This window comes from Leopardus geoffroyi, chromosome B4, assembly GCF_018350155.1.
Source record: "Leopardus geoffroyi isolate Oge1 chromosome B4, O.geoffroyi_Oge1_pat1.0, whole genome shotgun sequence".
Taxonomy (NCBI): Eukaryota; Metazoa; Chordata; class Mammalia; order Carnivora; family Felidae; genus Leopardus; species Leopardus geoffroyi.
This window is the reverse complement of record NC_059341.1, coordinates 78,039,659-78,056,161: the sequence shown is the minus strand read 5'-3', so window position 1 is coordinate 78,056,161 and position 16,503 is coordinate 78,039,659. Positions and strand designations below refer to the sequence as shown.

General features: G+C 39.8%; 1 protein-coding gene across 8 annotated transcripts in view; it reads right to left on the bottom strand.

Annotated features, from left to right (window-relative positions):
* The window catches only part of ATF1 (activating transcription factor 1), an 81,654-nt gene that overhangs the window by 10,770 nt on the left and 54,381 nt on the right, over positions 1–16,503 (bottom strand). For all 8 annotated transcript variants that reach the window (XR_006709170.1, XM_045465129.1, XM_045465133.1 and 5 more), the window contains one exon: positions 2,935–3,065. Coding sequence is in view for 7 of the 8 variants with exons in the window: in XM_045465129.1 (XP_045321085.1) it covers positions 2,935–3,065 (131 nt within the window). In the remaining variant the exon portion in view is untranslated. The remainder of the gene's footprint in view (positions 1–2,934; positions 3,066–16,503) is intronic.

The window sequence follows — 16,503 nt, the reverse complement described above, 5'->3', positions numbered from 1 at the left end:
TTATACTCTGGGTACCAGGAAGCCAAAACACACTTATCTGAATGTATGTTTTAATTGAAAATATTTTTTTTCAGGAGTATATAATTATCTCTCATCCACCACCACACAACAAATATTCTACATACTTTAATTTATATGACTTTAGAAGTAATGACAGTTTAAGATTTTTTAGATGCAGAGATTTGTTTTAAACTTATATTAGCAATTGTTTTCAATCGCCTTCTCTCCAACACACATTATATATATACATATATATAAATGTAAATATATAAGTAAAATAAAAAGTCCTATTCTCTATCCCAATTTACTCTACTGGCCACCCCACACCCTTATTCTGGGGTAACCATTTTCGATGTACAGCCTCTTCCTAATCATTTCCTATGTTCATATAGACTGATACATTAACACACATCAAAATGTGTATCCATACACACATATGTATACATTTTTTAAAATGTTTATTATTTATTTTTGAGAGAGAGACAGAGCGTGAGCACTCAGGCACCCCTAAAAAATTCTTTAAGTAGCATATCAGCACGTTAAAAATTATGACATATTGGGGCGCCTGGGTGGCGCAGTCGGTTAAGCGTCCGACTTCAGCCAGGTCACGATCTCGCGGTCCGTGAGTTCGAGCCCCGCGTCAGGCTCTGGGCTGATGGCTCGGAGCCTGGAGCCTGTTTCCGATTCTGTGTCTCCCTCTCTCTCTGCCCCTCCCCCATTCATGCTCTGTCTCTCTCTGTCCCAAAAATAAATAAACGTTGAAAAAAAAAAATTATGACATATTAATATGGCTTATTATTCTAAAACAATTAAAATTAGGAATTATGAAAACTACATAGAAACTTAGGGAGATATTTCATATGTTATAATTGAAATAAGTACAATTCTTTTTTTTTTTTTTAATGTTTATTTATTCTTGAGAGAGACAGAGACAGAACATGAGCAGAGGAGGGGCAGAGCGAGAGAGGGAGGCAGAATCCCAAGAAGGCTCCAGGCTCTGAGCTGTCAGCACAGAGCCCAATGCGGAGCTCAAACTCGCGTACTGCAAGATCATGACCTGAGCTGAAGTCAGACGCTTATTGACTGAGCCACCCAAGCACCCCGAGAGATACATCTTTTGATGTTAAACATATGTAATAATACAGAATTGTTTTCATTTTTATAACCTATCTTCCTATTTTTAACATGTATATTTATCTGGTTGAATCTGCTCTAAATCTACACTGATACGGTAGCCACTAGTCACATAGGACTATTAAATTAACTGAAAGCAAGATAAGAAATTCAGTTCCTCAGTCTCACGAGCCACATTTCAAGTGCTCAACAGTCACACATGGCTTAGTGGCTACTATACTAGACAATGCAAATATAAAACATTTTCAGCAAGGAAGTTCTATTGGATCATGCTGTCTTAAACACCAGTTTGAATTGTATTTATTTTGGGGTGTCAGTTAAGTGTCCAACTTCAGCTCAGGTCATGACCTCATGGTTCGTGGCTTCAAGCCCCACATCGGGCTCTGTGCTGACAGCTTGGAGCCTGGAGTCTGCCTCAGATTCTGTGTTTCCCTCTCTTTCTGCCCCTCCCCTGCTTGTGCTCTCTCTCTCTCAAAAATAAATAAAAACATTAAAAAAATTTAAAACAAAGAAAAAGAATTTTGAAAACAGTAATGGATGTGTATGGAAAGAAAAATGTTTTGTTTAAAATGAAAGTGAACTTCTCAACTGCCTCTGATCTTTGTTCCCAGGTCTCCTTCCTTGCAACCACTGTTCTCAGTTTCTTATGTGTCCTCATTGAGGTGTTTTTTACATATTCTTTAAATAACTTATTCATGACAAATTTCACCGAAAGCTTACTATGCGCCAGGGCCTCCAGGCCAAGAATACAGCTGTGAACAAGACAAAGTTCTCTCTCTCAGGGAACTTATCTTTGAGATCATAAATAAACTGATCTATAATTATGTATAATCTATAATTAAATATGTACTTTTTAATAATTACATATAAATGCTATGAAAAATGTAAGAAAGCTAACTAAAGAGCACATTTTAATGAAGAGTGGTCTCTTTGAGAAGTGACACTCGAGCAGAAGTAAGGATGTAAAAGCCATCCATATGAGACTCTGGGAGAAGAATGTGCCAGGCAGTGGGGTGACAAGCCCAAATATCCTGAGGCAGAAACAAGCTTCATGTTGGAGAAATTCCAAGAAAGTCAGTGTGGCTAGAATGCCAGCCAGTGGCAGATGAGATTGGAGTTTGGTAAGTGAGGCCAGATCTTGAATGGAACTTAGCCTTATAGGACTTATTCTAGGGGTGATGGAGAGTCACTGGAGCAAAAGTGGTGTGATCTAATGGACATTTGAAATAAACTGCTTTGGCTGCAGTATGGAAAACGAGAGCAAGAATGGAAGCAAAATGACCAAGTGGACGTGCACTGCAGTAATTCAGGCAGGAGTATAAGCCAGGGTAATGGTGGTGATTGGAGGTGTGAGATGTGAGGGGACGGGACACAGATTTTGTGGCAAGAGTCAATTAGACTTGAACGGGAGTTAGGAATGGGAGGGAAAATCCTCTACAAATGGACAGCACAAAGAATTCCATGGGGTGATGAAATTATATCTTGATTGTGGTGGTTAGACAACTCCATGCATCTGTCAAAACTCCAAAGTAAGCATCACTTACAAGCTGTGTGGTAACTTGAGGGACATTATCTTACCTCTCTAAGGCTCAGTTTCCTCATAAATTGATAACTGCCTACCTCACAAAGTTGCTGTAAGGAGTAAATGAGATAATGCTGAAAAGGTATTCTGCATTATTTTGGGCTCAAAATGCTAACCTTCAACTAATTATCGTCACTATTAAAGCATGACAGTCTTTCTATACACCACTTCTTTAGCGTTTGTGTATCCATCATGGAAAAACGTATTCCTATACGTACTGTACTGTCCACTGCTAGTTTGATAGATGGGAGTTGGAACAGACATAGAAGTGACAGCAGAAACTCCAGGGTTTTCTCCGTCTCCTTTTCTGCCCCGTGTATCTTCAGAGGATAGATCTTTCAAAATTTTTCTGTGAAAAATAAAACTCAATTAATGCTGGTAATGAGGACAGCTTTATAAAAACAAACTGCCAAACCTTTTTCAATCTCAGGTTAAAAGTACAATAATCTACTAGACATTTTAACTGTTTTGTCAAGGAGCCACTCAGTTCAGCACAGACTACTGTAATGATGTACTGCAGGCGAGTTATGCTCTAAAGTTTATGGCTCCTGGAAAAGAGACAATGAACAAATACACAGGTACAAGGCCCTTACAGAGGTATGAAATGTCTCTTTCCCTACAAGAGAGATGACTCCATTGTAAGGTATTTTATTAATTAACAAGAACAGCATTCATTTTCTAAATAGTGACCTTTATTTAAAAAGACCCAATCTGGGGCACCTGGGTGGCTCAGTTGGTTGAGTGTCCAACTCTGGCTCAGGTCATGATCTCAAGGTTCATGAATTTGAGCCCTGTGTCGGCCTTGCACTGACAGCTCAGAGCCTGGAGCTTGCTTTGGATTCTGTGTCCTATCTCTGCCCCTCACCCACTCATGCTCGCTTTCTTTCTCAAAAATAAACAAACATTGGGGCGCCTTGGGTGGCTCAGTCGGTTAAGCGGCCAACTTCGGCTCAGGTCATGATCTCACTGTTCGTGAGTTCAAGCCCCTCATCAGGCTCTATGCTGACAGCTCAGAGCCTGAGACCTGCTTCGGACTCTGTGTCTCCTTCTCTCTCTGCCCCTCCCCTGCTCGTACTCTCTCTCTCTCAAAAAAATGAATAAACATAAAAAAAATTAAAAATAAACAAACATTAAAAATAAATAAAAAGACCAAATTTATCTTTCCATCCTTCAACTCTATAGTGAGAAGCCCACAGTTTTAAGAAACCAATAAGAAATAAGAATACTACTATAAAAAGCACACAATACTAGTGATAAGTAAAACTGTTTATTTATGGTTTTAATATTTTTAGGTATCTCTACGCCCAAAGTGAGGCTCGAACTCACAACGCCAAGATCAAGAGTTGCATGCTTCACCGACTGAGCCAGCCAGGCGCCTCAATAAAATTGTTTTAACAGGAAGTAAATATAATCCCACAGGTATCCCTCAGACTTGGTAAAATGGGACTTATGACAGGAATATGGAGATAGAAAAAGATTCCTTTGCTGAAAAGAAAGAACTTCCAAAACACAACTGGGGGCAGAGGGACAATTAAGCATTATTTCTTTCTAGAAGAAAAAGAAAAAAAGAAATCTTAATATTTCTATATTCATTGTAAAAAAAAACCAAAAAACAAAAAATAGTCACAAAGGGGGAAAAAAACCTTATCATTGAAAAGGATCTTTTATGTTATTTATGCCAACCTTCCAGCCTATGCAGGAATGCCCTAGCATTCCTAACAGCCTCTATTTCCGGGAATAAGTCATCTACAACTTCAAAATAGCAAACCATTCAATTATTAAGCCCTTACTTATTTAGACCAAAAGCTGGTTCCACCCAGTGAAGCTAAAGAAATTTAAGCTTAGCCAAAATTCTATATCCATGCCCTACTTTGTAACATTTGACAATTGCTACAGTTCTTTATTTGAGGCCAGATAACTTTAGTTCCTTCAGCTCTTCTTCTATAACACACTGAAAAATGTTTTCCACACTGAAAAAGACTGTCTCCTTACTCTGGACAATCTTCCCACCAAAAGCTAATAAAATTGTAGACTGTATCAACAGATGTTCCACATTGAGAATAAGGCAGGGGCAGTCCTATAGGACTCCATGTTAGGCATTTGGAGAATGGTCACACTGGTTCCTAAACCTGCTTGTATCAGAATTGCCTGGAGAGGTTTACTGAATCCACATTCCCATCTGATACCCCGAACAGCTGAGTGAGTAGGTCAGGACAGAGCTCCAGAATCCCTTTAACAAGATGTCTGTGTGGTCTTATGCAGCCAGCCTAGCATGAGACTGCGGAATGCTGCGCCCAGTTCTTTTTCACTTTTAAGTTATAGAACATTTGGAGTATAAAGAAAAGTACAGAAGGGGCACCTGGGTGGCTCAGTCAGTTAAGCATCCAACTTCGACTCAGGTCATGACCTCATGGCTCGTGGGTTCGAGCCCTGCGTTGGGCTCTGTGCTGACAGCTCAGAGACTGGAGCCTGCTTTGGATTCTGTCTCTCTCTCTCTGTTCCTCCCCCACTCTCTCAAAAGTAAACAAAAAAAATTTTTTTTAAAGTACAGAAATTAAGACACTTATGTGCCAAAGAATCAATAGATGGTAAGGTTTCCTGCTACCTTGCTGAACTCGTTACTTTATTTCAGTGGGTACTTTAAGATTTTCTGTATATGAGATCATGTCGTCTACAAATTGTTTCCTTTCCAATCTGAACGCCTTTTATTTCATTTTCTTGCCTAAATGCCTGAATACAATGTTAGGTAGAAGTCGTGAGAGCAGACATCCACAGCCTTGTTGTGTTCATGATCTTAGGGAGAGAACATTCACTCTTACATCACTAAATATGCTTAGCTATGGGCTTTTATAGATGTACTTTATTAGGCTGAAGAGCACCCCCCTCTTTATTTATTTGAGAGAGTGCATGTGCGCATGAGCAAGTGAGGGTCAGAGAGGAAAAGAGAAAATCCCAAGCAGGCTCTATGCTCAGCACGGAACCTGATGCGGGGCTCGATCCCACTAACTGTGAGATCGTGACCTGAGCTGAAATCAAGAGTCAAACACCCAGGTGCCCCTGAAAAGCTCCCTTCTATTTGTTTGATGAGCATGTTATCAAATGGACTTGTTAAATGCTTTTTCTTGTGTCCGTTGAGATGATCATACATTTTTTTGTTCTTATTCTATAAATATGATGTATTACGTTGATTGATTTTCAGATGTTAAGCCAATTTTGCGTCCCTGGTACGAATCCTACTTTTTCAACATGTGTAACACCTTTTATGTGTCATTGGATTTAGTTTGCTAAAGCTCTTATTTTGCTGTGTGTATATTCATGAGTAATACTGGCTTATAGTTTTATAATCTCAATTAATGAATTGAAGCCATGTCTTCTAAATATTAATTTTTGCTATCATTTGACCTACCAATTATTTGTTTTTTTTTAATGTTTTTTTAAATTCATTTTTGAGAGAGAGAAAGAAGTGAGCAGGAGAGGGGAAGAGAGGGGGGAATCCAAGAATCTGAAGCACACACTGCGCTGACAGCAGACAGCCTGATGCAAGGCTCAAACTCACGAATCGTGAGATCATGACCTGAGCCATAGTCAGATGCTTAACCAACTGAGCCATCCCAGGATCCCTGCTTTCTGTTTTTAAAAAAGTCTTCTGGGGGTGCCTGGGTGGCTCAATCGGTTAGGCGTCTGACTTCGGCTCAGGTCATGATCTCATGGTTCATGAGTTCCGAGGCCCATGTCGGGCTCTGTGCTGACAGCTCAGAGCCTGGAGCCTGCTTCTGATCCTGTGTCTCCCTCTTTCTCTGCCCCTCCCCTACTCGTGCTCTCTATCTCTCAAAAATGAATAAATGTTTAAAAAAATTTTTTTTAAAAGTCTTCTGGGGGTGCCTTGCTGGCTCAATTGGTAGATAGAGCATGCAAAAAAATTTTTTTTAAACGTTTATTTATTGAAAGACAGAGACAGAATGCAAGCAGGGGAGGGCAGAGAGAAAGGGAGACACAGAATCTGAAGCAGGCTCCAGGCTCTGAGCTGTCAAAACAAAGCCTGATGCAGGCTTGAATCCATGAACTGTGAGATCATGACCTGAGCTGAAGTCAGATACTTAACCAACTGAGCCACCCAGGTGCCCCAGAGCATGCAACTCTTGATCCTCAGTCATGAGTTCAAGCCCCATACTGAGAATAGAGCTTACTTAAAAAAATAAATAAAGAAAAAGTCTTCTGTATTCTTTTGGATTTGAAGAGTTTTCAGAACTCCACTTTATCATGTTTGACAAAATCTCTTCATATAATTTAGTAATTGCTCTAAGGAGTTCTAATAGACCTCATCTACTTAGAATCACTGTTTTACCATGTCAAGTGAACCTTAGAAACCTTACCTCCAGAATGAGTCTCTTTATCTCCCCCCTTATGTTATAGTTGTCTTACACATTACATCTGCATTACATCTACATACATTAAAAGCCCCATCAGACAATGCCATATTTTCTTGTCAACCAAACATATTTTAAAGAATTCAACTGGAGAATAGTTCATCATACTTGCCCAGATCTTGCTGTTGCTGTTTCTTCATTCTTAACCTTCCAGATTTCTATGTTAAGAGCTTTCTTAGCAGTTACTTTTTTTTTTATTCTTGAGAGAGAGCACGAGGGAGAGCGAGCGAGCACAAGCAGGGGAGGTGCAGAATGAGAGAGGGACACAGAATCTGAAGCAGGCTCCAGGCTCTGAGCTGTCAGCCCAGAGCCCAACGTGGGGCTCGAACTCACAAGCCATGAGATCATGACCTGAGCCAAAGTCAGACACTTTACCGACTGAGCCACACAGGTGCCCCTCTTAGCAGTTACTTTAGAGCAGGTATGCTGTCAATGACTGCTCTTAGTTTTCCTTCATCTGAAAATATTTATTTCACCTCCCATTTCTGAGGGATATTTTCACTAGATAAAAAATTCTGGATTGACAATTCTTTTCTTTCAGCACTTTAAAATTCTGTGCTTCAGTGCAGAGCCTGCTTGGGATTCCCTCTCTCCCTCTCTCTCTCTGTTCTTCCCCTAATTGTGCATGCACACATGTGCTCTCTCTCTCAAAATAAACCAACTTAAAAAATTTTAAAAGAGGGGCGCCTGGGTGGCACAGTCGGTTAAGCGTCCAACTTCAGCCAGGTCACGATCTCGCGGTCCGTGAGTTCGAACCCCGCGTCGGGCTCTGGGCTGATGGCTCAGAGCCTGGAGCCTGTTTCCGATTCTGTGTCTCCCTCTCTCTCTGCCCCTCCCCCGTTCATGCTCTGTCTCTCTCTGTCCCAAAAATGAATAAACGTTGAAAAAAAAAAATTAAAAAAAAAAAAAAAAAGAAAGAAGAAAAATTTTAAAAGAATGTATTTCATTTCCTTCTAGCCTCGTTTTCGATCAGAAATCTATAGTGATTTACACTGTTCCCTTTAAAATAATGTCATTTTTCTCTGTGCACAAGATTTTTGTCTTTAGTCTTCATCAGTTTGATTATGACTTGTCTGGGGAGAGGGGTTTGTGTTTATCTATGGCTTAGTGTTTGCTGAGCTTTTTGAATCTGTGGGTTTCACCAAATTTGGAAACATTCCAGCTATTATTTCTTTAAATATTTTTTTCTGCAACATACTTCTTCCTCTCCTATGACTCGAATGACACAAATATTAAAACTTTTGGTATTGTCTCACAAGTCTCTGGAAATTAGTGAATTTTTCTAATCTTTAGTTCAGACTGGATAATCTCCAATGAACTATCTTTGAAGCTATCTCATCTTTATTTTCCTATTCAACCCATCCAGTGAGGTTTTATTTGTTACTGTATTTCTCAGCTCTAAAATTTCTACTTAGTTCTCTTTATAGCTTCTACTTTTTGCTAGGAGTTCTTAACTTTCTATTCATTTCAAGAGAATTCACACTTGTTAGGACATTTTAATAGCTCCTTTAAGTTTTTGTCCCATAACTCCAACATCTGTGTCATCTAGGAGATGGCATCTGCTGACAGTCTTCCCATGCCAAGTTAAGATTCTTCTGGGTTCTTTGTATGCCAAGTAATTTGGGACATGGGACATTTTCAATATTATGATACCAGACTCTGGGATCTTGTTTAAATCCTATGGAGAAACTTTGATATTCTTGTTTTAGCAGGCTATCAACCTAGTTGTGTCCAGGCCATTGATTTTGACCAGCATTCAGTGGACTGTGGTTCCAATGTCATCTCAGTTTTCAAAGCTTTTGCAGTGTTACTCAGATCTGGTCCATATGTGCACCAGGTAATTACTGTTCAGTCTGGGACTTGAGCCACTGAATGTCGTATGTGTAGTTCATTCAATTCCCTAGGTCTATATATGCTAGGGAAGCCCATTTTTATTATTTATTTGCTAAAAATTTATAAATGGGTCAATTTTATCAAATACTTTTCCTGCATTTCTGAGTTGATTATATATTGTTTGTATGGATTCTCACTTATCATGGTTTATTTCCTTGTATGTTTGATGATTTTTCACTCTGAATTCATATTTGGTTGATCCTAATTTGGTATAATGCAGAAAGCTTACTTTGGGGGGAGAAGCTTCCTTTCAGATGTTCTAGCCTCCTGCAGGAATCCCAGCTTAATACAAAACTCTCAGGTTCAGAGTCCTTTCCTGCAGTAGACCTAAAGCAATGTGTGCACTTTGGTTTTCAGGCTTGCTTCTGCTTCTCACTCTGGTTTCAGCTCATGTATTTGTATTGTTAAAAAGAAAACCACAGGCCCAAAATGGCATCACTTAGGCCAAATCCCCAACCCAGAGCTTAATACCTAATCTATAAACCTCTTCCAGAAATGTAGTCTTTACTAGTCAGTCAGAGCTTTTCAGATCAGTACCAGTGAGGGCCACACAGGCCCTCTCCTTCTCCCAGAGGAGGACAAGGTCATCTGCATCAAAAGAACCACTGCTCTTCCCACTAAGAGAAAGATACCCTGCTGGAACAATCACTTTTGCTAAAACTTTCTTGCCCCACCCTCCTTCCTTTAAAAACCTTCTGTTTTGGGGGTGCCTGAGTGGCTCAGTTGGTTGAGTGTCTGACTTCAGCTCGGGTCATGATCTCACAGCTTGTGAGTTCGAGCCCCGCGTCGGGCTCTGTACTGACAGCTCGAAGCCTGGAGCCTGCTTCGGATTCTGTGTCTCCCTCTCTCTGCCCCTAACCCACTCGCATTCTGTCTCTGTCTCTCTCAAAAATCAATAAACATTAAAAAAACAAAAACTTCCGTTCTGTATAGCTCCTTGGCTCCCCTCTACTTGCTAGATAGGATCTGCCCAATTCAGGAATTATTTAATAAAGCTACTTAGACCTTCAAATTTACGTGGCTGAATTCTGTTTAACAGATATGGTGGCTTCAGGATCAGAAACGAACTTCTGGCACTATCTGGGGACAATGAAAAACACAGGCACGAGCCCTGCAAACCCTTCAGAGTTCACCATCTTTCTCCCTGTTTCCAAGGGCCATTGGTAAGTCCCTCTCAGTTTTAGCTCTGCTCTTTTTGCATTCAAGCTGCAGATCTGACTTTCCAATAAAGTATTAATGGATCAGGCTAGCCTAATAGGAGGTTCTAAGGAAGCACCAGCCCTTAGCCCTTGGTTCAGACCACACTTCCACCTTGGAATCCTTTCCTAGTTCCAGTCTCCAGTCCCCATTTACTGGAGTATGCTGGTTTAGTCTTATTCATTTCCAGTCCACAGTCTCCCTGAATGGAGTCTGCTGGTTTAGCTCACGTTGGGAATTGCTGGTAGTGCACAAAGACTTCTCTTAACCACTCCGCAGTGACATGTTTTGGTTACTGGTGGTGTGCTGAGGGGCACATGTTTGTCTTGTTTTATGTAAATAAAGGTAATTGCTAGTGGGGATTTCAGAAACCAAAAAGCCACAAAAATTGGTGGGTCCAGGTCAAATCACTTAAAAGCTGTTACAGCACTTACCACCTAACTCAAAGACTTTCAACGTAGTAGAAGCTAGTCAGCGAACAGGTTAGATTGACACTAGGTCACCCACTGATCTCCAGAAAACTTCCGTGCAGTGAAGCACACTGTAAAACAACCCATAAATTCCAACCCCAAAGCAAGTCCCTCTTAGGGATTAGTTTGGCTCTGAGAAACCCAAAAGCCTAGTTAAAACAAGAGATCCTTTAGATCTAGAGTTAGTGTGCCACCTTCTGGCAAACCTGCTTATTTTATGTTTAAGAACTATAGTCCCAGAAGTTAGATACCTAGCAAATTTTTTTTTTTTAACCAAAACAACATGGAATTACGATGGCTGTTATGAGGAATGCTGAATTAGACAAGATCATTCATTTAAGAAGTACACTTGAAAGCAAGGGCTGATTACCTGTTTTAATTGGCAAGAAGAGGCCTCCAAAAGATTTCAAAATCCCAAAATAGTTTCATTAAAAGACTCATGGCAAACAGCTAATGAAAAACAGAAAAATTATCTAAAACAAGACTACACAGAAGACTGATATAATTCCTGCCACTCTCTTCTGTCCTTTGAGTCCTCATCCTAGTGAGCTTCTGTCTGAACTGCCTTTCCACTCTGAAAAGACAATGACCTTTTGAAAGAAGACCACTTGGGGCTACTGGTGATCCTCTTCAGGTATCTCTCATTCCTTACTCTAAGGCTGAACCGAGGGCTGTAGTTAAAGAATTTCTTAAACTAGGGAGGACCCTCAAGAGTTTTTATAAACAGATGATCTCCTGGGCCGAGTTGAGAGAAGGGAAATGAAAATTCATGTCCCTTCCTTTCCAAATCCAAACCCAGTGGATAATGATCCTTTCTCTCCCGGAAATAACTATTTTCTTTTTGCTTCTTGTTACCTCCTAAGAACACGACTTGGCTTTCTGCCTGCCTGGGACAGGAGGCCGTCTCTTCTTTCTTTGGCTGTGTTTGGGAGTAACTCCAGATCTTCTTCTTCTGTTTTTAAAGTAGGCTTCATGCCCAGTGAGGAGCCCAATGCAGGCCTGAATCCACAACCCTGAGATCGAGACCTGAGCTGAGATAGAGTCAGATGCTTAACCAACTGAGGCACCTAGGCACCCCACCTCTAGATATTCTTAAGATAGTACCTTTCACTCCCTCTTTGAGGAGGCATCTTGGGTCCATAAGGTTGCCAGAAATATTTACTGTTTGTCCTGCTGAAACCTAACAAGATATTTGAAAGGACTTAATAACTCTATAATCAGAAATTTGACCAAACTGGATGCTGATATTGAGAGCCTGATAGTTTTTCTTTAAAAAAAAAAAAAAAAGATTTTTTTAATGTTTATTTATTTTTGACAGACACAGCATGAGCGGGGGAGGGGCAGAGTGAGAGGGAGACACAGAATCCAAAGCAGGCTCCAGGCTCTGAGCTGTCAGCACGGAGCCCAACGAGGGGCTGTGAGGTCATGACCTGAGCCGAAGTTGGACGCTCAACCGACTGAGCCACCCAGGCGCCCCATAAACCTGATAGTTTTTCTTAAAAGCCTTCTCCCCTAAGCTAAATGTACCCAGAGAGAAAGAAAACATTCTCCTAGGGGGATGGGTGTCAGTACTTTGGTATCCTTTTGTCAACAACCCAATTCTTTGAGGAATTAAAAAGAGCTGTCCTTGTTTTAAGAATCTAGTATTTATAGGACAAGAGGTATGGTTCCAAGAACAATTCAAAGATCACCAATGTCCAAACCTCCCCTATTTATCTCAAAAGGCTTATAATTGGGGTGCCTGGGTGGCTCAGGCAGCTCTTGATTTCGGCTCCAGTCATGGCCTCATGTTTCAGATCAAACCCCGCGTAGGATTCTGCACTGACAGCACAGAGCCTGCTTGAGATTCTCTCTCAAAATAAACAAACAAAAAAGAAATGTAAAATGTTCAGGGCACCTGACTGGCTCAGTCGGTAAAGCATGTAAGTTTTGATCTTGGTGTTGTGAGTTCAAGCCCTATGTGGGGTATAGAGATTACTTTAAAAAAAAAAAAAAGTATAAATGTTCAATGTTCTATCTGGTCTTCTCTAGGAACTCTTATCTAGTCCATCTCTTTAAAATGCAAATTTAGGGGTGCCTGAGTGGCTCAGTTGGTTGGGTGTCCAACTCTTGGTTTTGGCTCAGGTCATGATCTCATGATTTGTGGGTCTGAGCCCCTGCACTGGGCTCAGTGCTACTGGTGCGGAGCCTGCTTGGGATTCTCTCTCAAAATAAATTTAGAAAAAATAAAATAAAATGCAAATTCAATGGAGGTAATTTTTATCAAGGAAAAAACCAAAGGGGGGAAGGCAGTTTAGAACCTGACTTGCCAAGGGGCGCCTGGCTGGCTCAGTCGGAAGAGCATGTTATTCTTGATCTCATGGTCGTGAGTGGAGCCTCATGTGGTATAGAGAGTACTTAAAAAAATAAATAGAAACTTAAAAAAAAGAATTTGCCTTGCCAAGGTCAAATCCAAATCTGAAGTGTCTTCTCCACAAATATTTGAAAAAGCTTTAGCCATTCAAACAGATAACCTTAACTTATTCCATCTACCAAAAAACAAAAAAAAGAACCCAAACTCAGATCCAACTTTTATAACTAGTTATTTTTTGCACCCATTTCATGGTAATAATTTTAAAACCGCTTCCTCTCTCTCTGCCCCTCCCCCGTTCATGCTGTGTCTCTCTCTGTCCCAAAAATAAATAAATGTTGAAAAAAAAAAAATTAAAAAAAAAAAAAAAAAGGGGCGCCTGGGTGGCGCAGTTGGTTAAGCGTCCGACTTCAGCCAGGTCACGATCTCACGGTCCGTGAGTTCGAGCCCCGCGTCGGGCTCTGGGCTGATGGCTCAGAGCCTGGAGCCTGTTTCCGATTCTGTGTCTCCCTCTCTCTCTGCCCCTCCCCCGTTCATGCTCTGTCTCTCTCTGTCCCAAAAATAAATAAACGTTGAAAAAAAAAAATTTTTAAAACCGAAGCTATAAGGTCTCTACAGTCTGTATGTTCACATGTGTCTATACAGAGGTGTTGTAGTTATTTGGTATTGCTTAAATTAATTTGTAAAAGAGCTCCATTTAGTTGGTTTAAAGGCAAGCATTTGTAAGGACTGGGCATTCTGAAACTCTCAGAAAGAAACTAACAAAATTTTTTTCAAATTCATATATCTGAAAAAATATTTGACATGAAATCTAGTTTAAGACTGATGGTTTAATTAAAACAGACATGGCTTTAGAGTTATCTACATTAAATAGAAAACTTTTATTCTACATAAGTTCATGTTATCTCTTACTCTGTCAACCAAAAAATAATAGCTTAGGATAATGGCTGACTTTGTTAAATGTTGAATGAAGTATTTGTACATAATCTACACATAATTATTAGAGACAAATATATGTATGCAAGATAAAAGTTTATCAATGAACTTTTCAGTGATATTAGGTCTACTTAAACCGTTTTCCCCAATTTGGGGGTGGCAGAATCTAAAACCTTAGTTTTACTGAGATAGATTAAATGATTTAACTAACACTAAACTCATCAAATACCAAAATCATTTCCAAATAAGATAAAATACTGCAACATTAATAACATTTATCACGGAGAATCTAAAAGATATTTAGATATGTTAATGCTATATTGGACAATTTTAAAGGACATGTTTTTGGAAATTCTGATTTGCAAATTTTAAGAACGCTTTAATTTTCAGTAGAAATTAAGGTTTCTAAGGGTTAAGAAGTCTAATTGCTATATGTAATTAAAGCTAGTAAGAATAAAACATCTCCATGTGCCAGGAAAGATGTGTTAAAAAAGGGCATGAGAAATATATATACTTTTTGTTCTAAAATGAGGATGGTTGTCTAAAGAGGAAAAACATAGGACAAATCAGAATGTAGAAAAAACTGTTGTAGTAGGTTTGTGGCAGAGCAATCTCTGAAAAGCAACTATATCATGTGTGATCCAGCTAGTTAAGATTAAAATAATTTTATTTTAAAAAATGAGTTTAAAAAAATTTTTAATGTTTTTATTTATTTTTGAGATAGAGACAGAGACACAGAATCTGGAGCAGCCTCCAGGCTCTGAGCTGTCAGCACAGAGCCCGATGCAGGGCTCAAATTCACAGATGAGATCATGACCTGAGCTGAAGTCGGACGCTTAACCGACTGAGCCACCCGGGCACCCCTAAAAATGAGTTTTAAAATCAAAAGTAAGCTGGTGTAAAATTAGAATTTGTTGTTTTAATAGAGGGAAAAACCAAAGTTCTCTTGGACTTTGGTCTGATTTTGGTAATATTGTGAAAACTCCTTTAAGTTTCAGAATGATCTGTGATCCTGTTTAGGCAAGTGCCTTAGAACCTATATTTGATATTTTTGATGAATGCCCCAAAATTTAGTTCTATTTTTTTAAGGTTTTATTTTTAAGGAATCTCTATATCCAATATGGGGCTCAAAATTATGACCCTGGGATCGAGTCACATGCTCTACCTATGGAGCCAGCCACACCCAAAATTAAGTTCTAAAGTCTTTTTGATTTGGAATATCCCAAAGGATTTGTTACACTTATTTGATATTTGACAATGCTTCCCATGTAGTTTACATAAGTAATTCTAAGCCTTCTTTATATTGTATTTTTAAGACTGTGGCCATGTGTGGGTAAGTTGATTTTGCTTCTGCAAAAATGGCCCCTAAATGCCAGGCTTCTGCTGTCACGATGTCCTTACAACATGGCAAAAGCCTGCTCCAAGACGGGCCTCTAGGTTCTTTCTCACTTTCTGGCAAATCTCATTTTTTGGTTTTAACATTTCTTCACCCATCATGGTATAAGAGGACTCCAATTATAAATAAACATTGGTGTGGAGACTTCTAGAAGATTGCAAAAAGAACTTACCATCAATGTCTAACCTGTCAAATCCATAATCCTGGAAATACTTTTTGTTCCCAGAGGCCTCAAACCTCCTCCCTCTGAACACCCGCAGCTGGACTTCATTCATTTGCCACCTCGTATGGGCTATTAATATTTTCTTGTTAGTGTATGTATGTTTTCTGGATAGACTGAAGTTTGCCAGTGTGAGGGCATTAGTATTGCAGCAGGGGAAAACAAACAAAACCCTTAGAAAACGTGTTTCCCATATTTGGGCTGTACTTTCCACTGAGGCACGCACTTCACTGGGCAAATCATTCAAGCCTTGATAAAGACCTTACAAATATCTCGGAATTATCACTGCCCCATCACCCTTAATCATCAGGCAAGGTGGAGAGAACTAATGAAGTTCTCAACATCTCTAAGCTTGCTGAATTCGGCAAGGTGTTGGCCTAAAGTGCTGCCACTGGCTCTGCTCACTATTTGCAATACATTCCACAGGAGACCGTCACAGGCAGACCACTCACTGTCTACTGGTGTACAACTTTCTGCTGATTCCTTGTTGTCTGTCTCATGCTAGTATAACCAGTTACTAGAAGTCTTTAATGTCTTATTCTAAAGCCTATCATCAACAGGTTAAAGAAGCTTTCCCAGACGGTATCAAAGGATCCTGTTGGTCACAGTCTGGAGACTGGTGACTGGTATTTTGGAAAGGTCATAAAAAAAAAAAAAAAAAAAAAAAAAAAAACCCAGAAACAAACACCCAGCTCTCAAGTCCTGTTAGAAAGTACCTTACCAAGTGCTCCTGACTACTGACACTGCTGCAAAACTAAAAGGTATTAAGCCCTGGGTAAACACCACATGGCTAAAGAAGGCTCCATCTGGTCTTGTACAGACGCTGGAGATCTCTAAATCAAATTGACAAGAGAGAGAAGTAGCTTACAACAAGGTAGACTGTTTCTATCCAAGACGA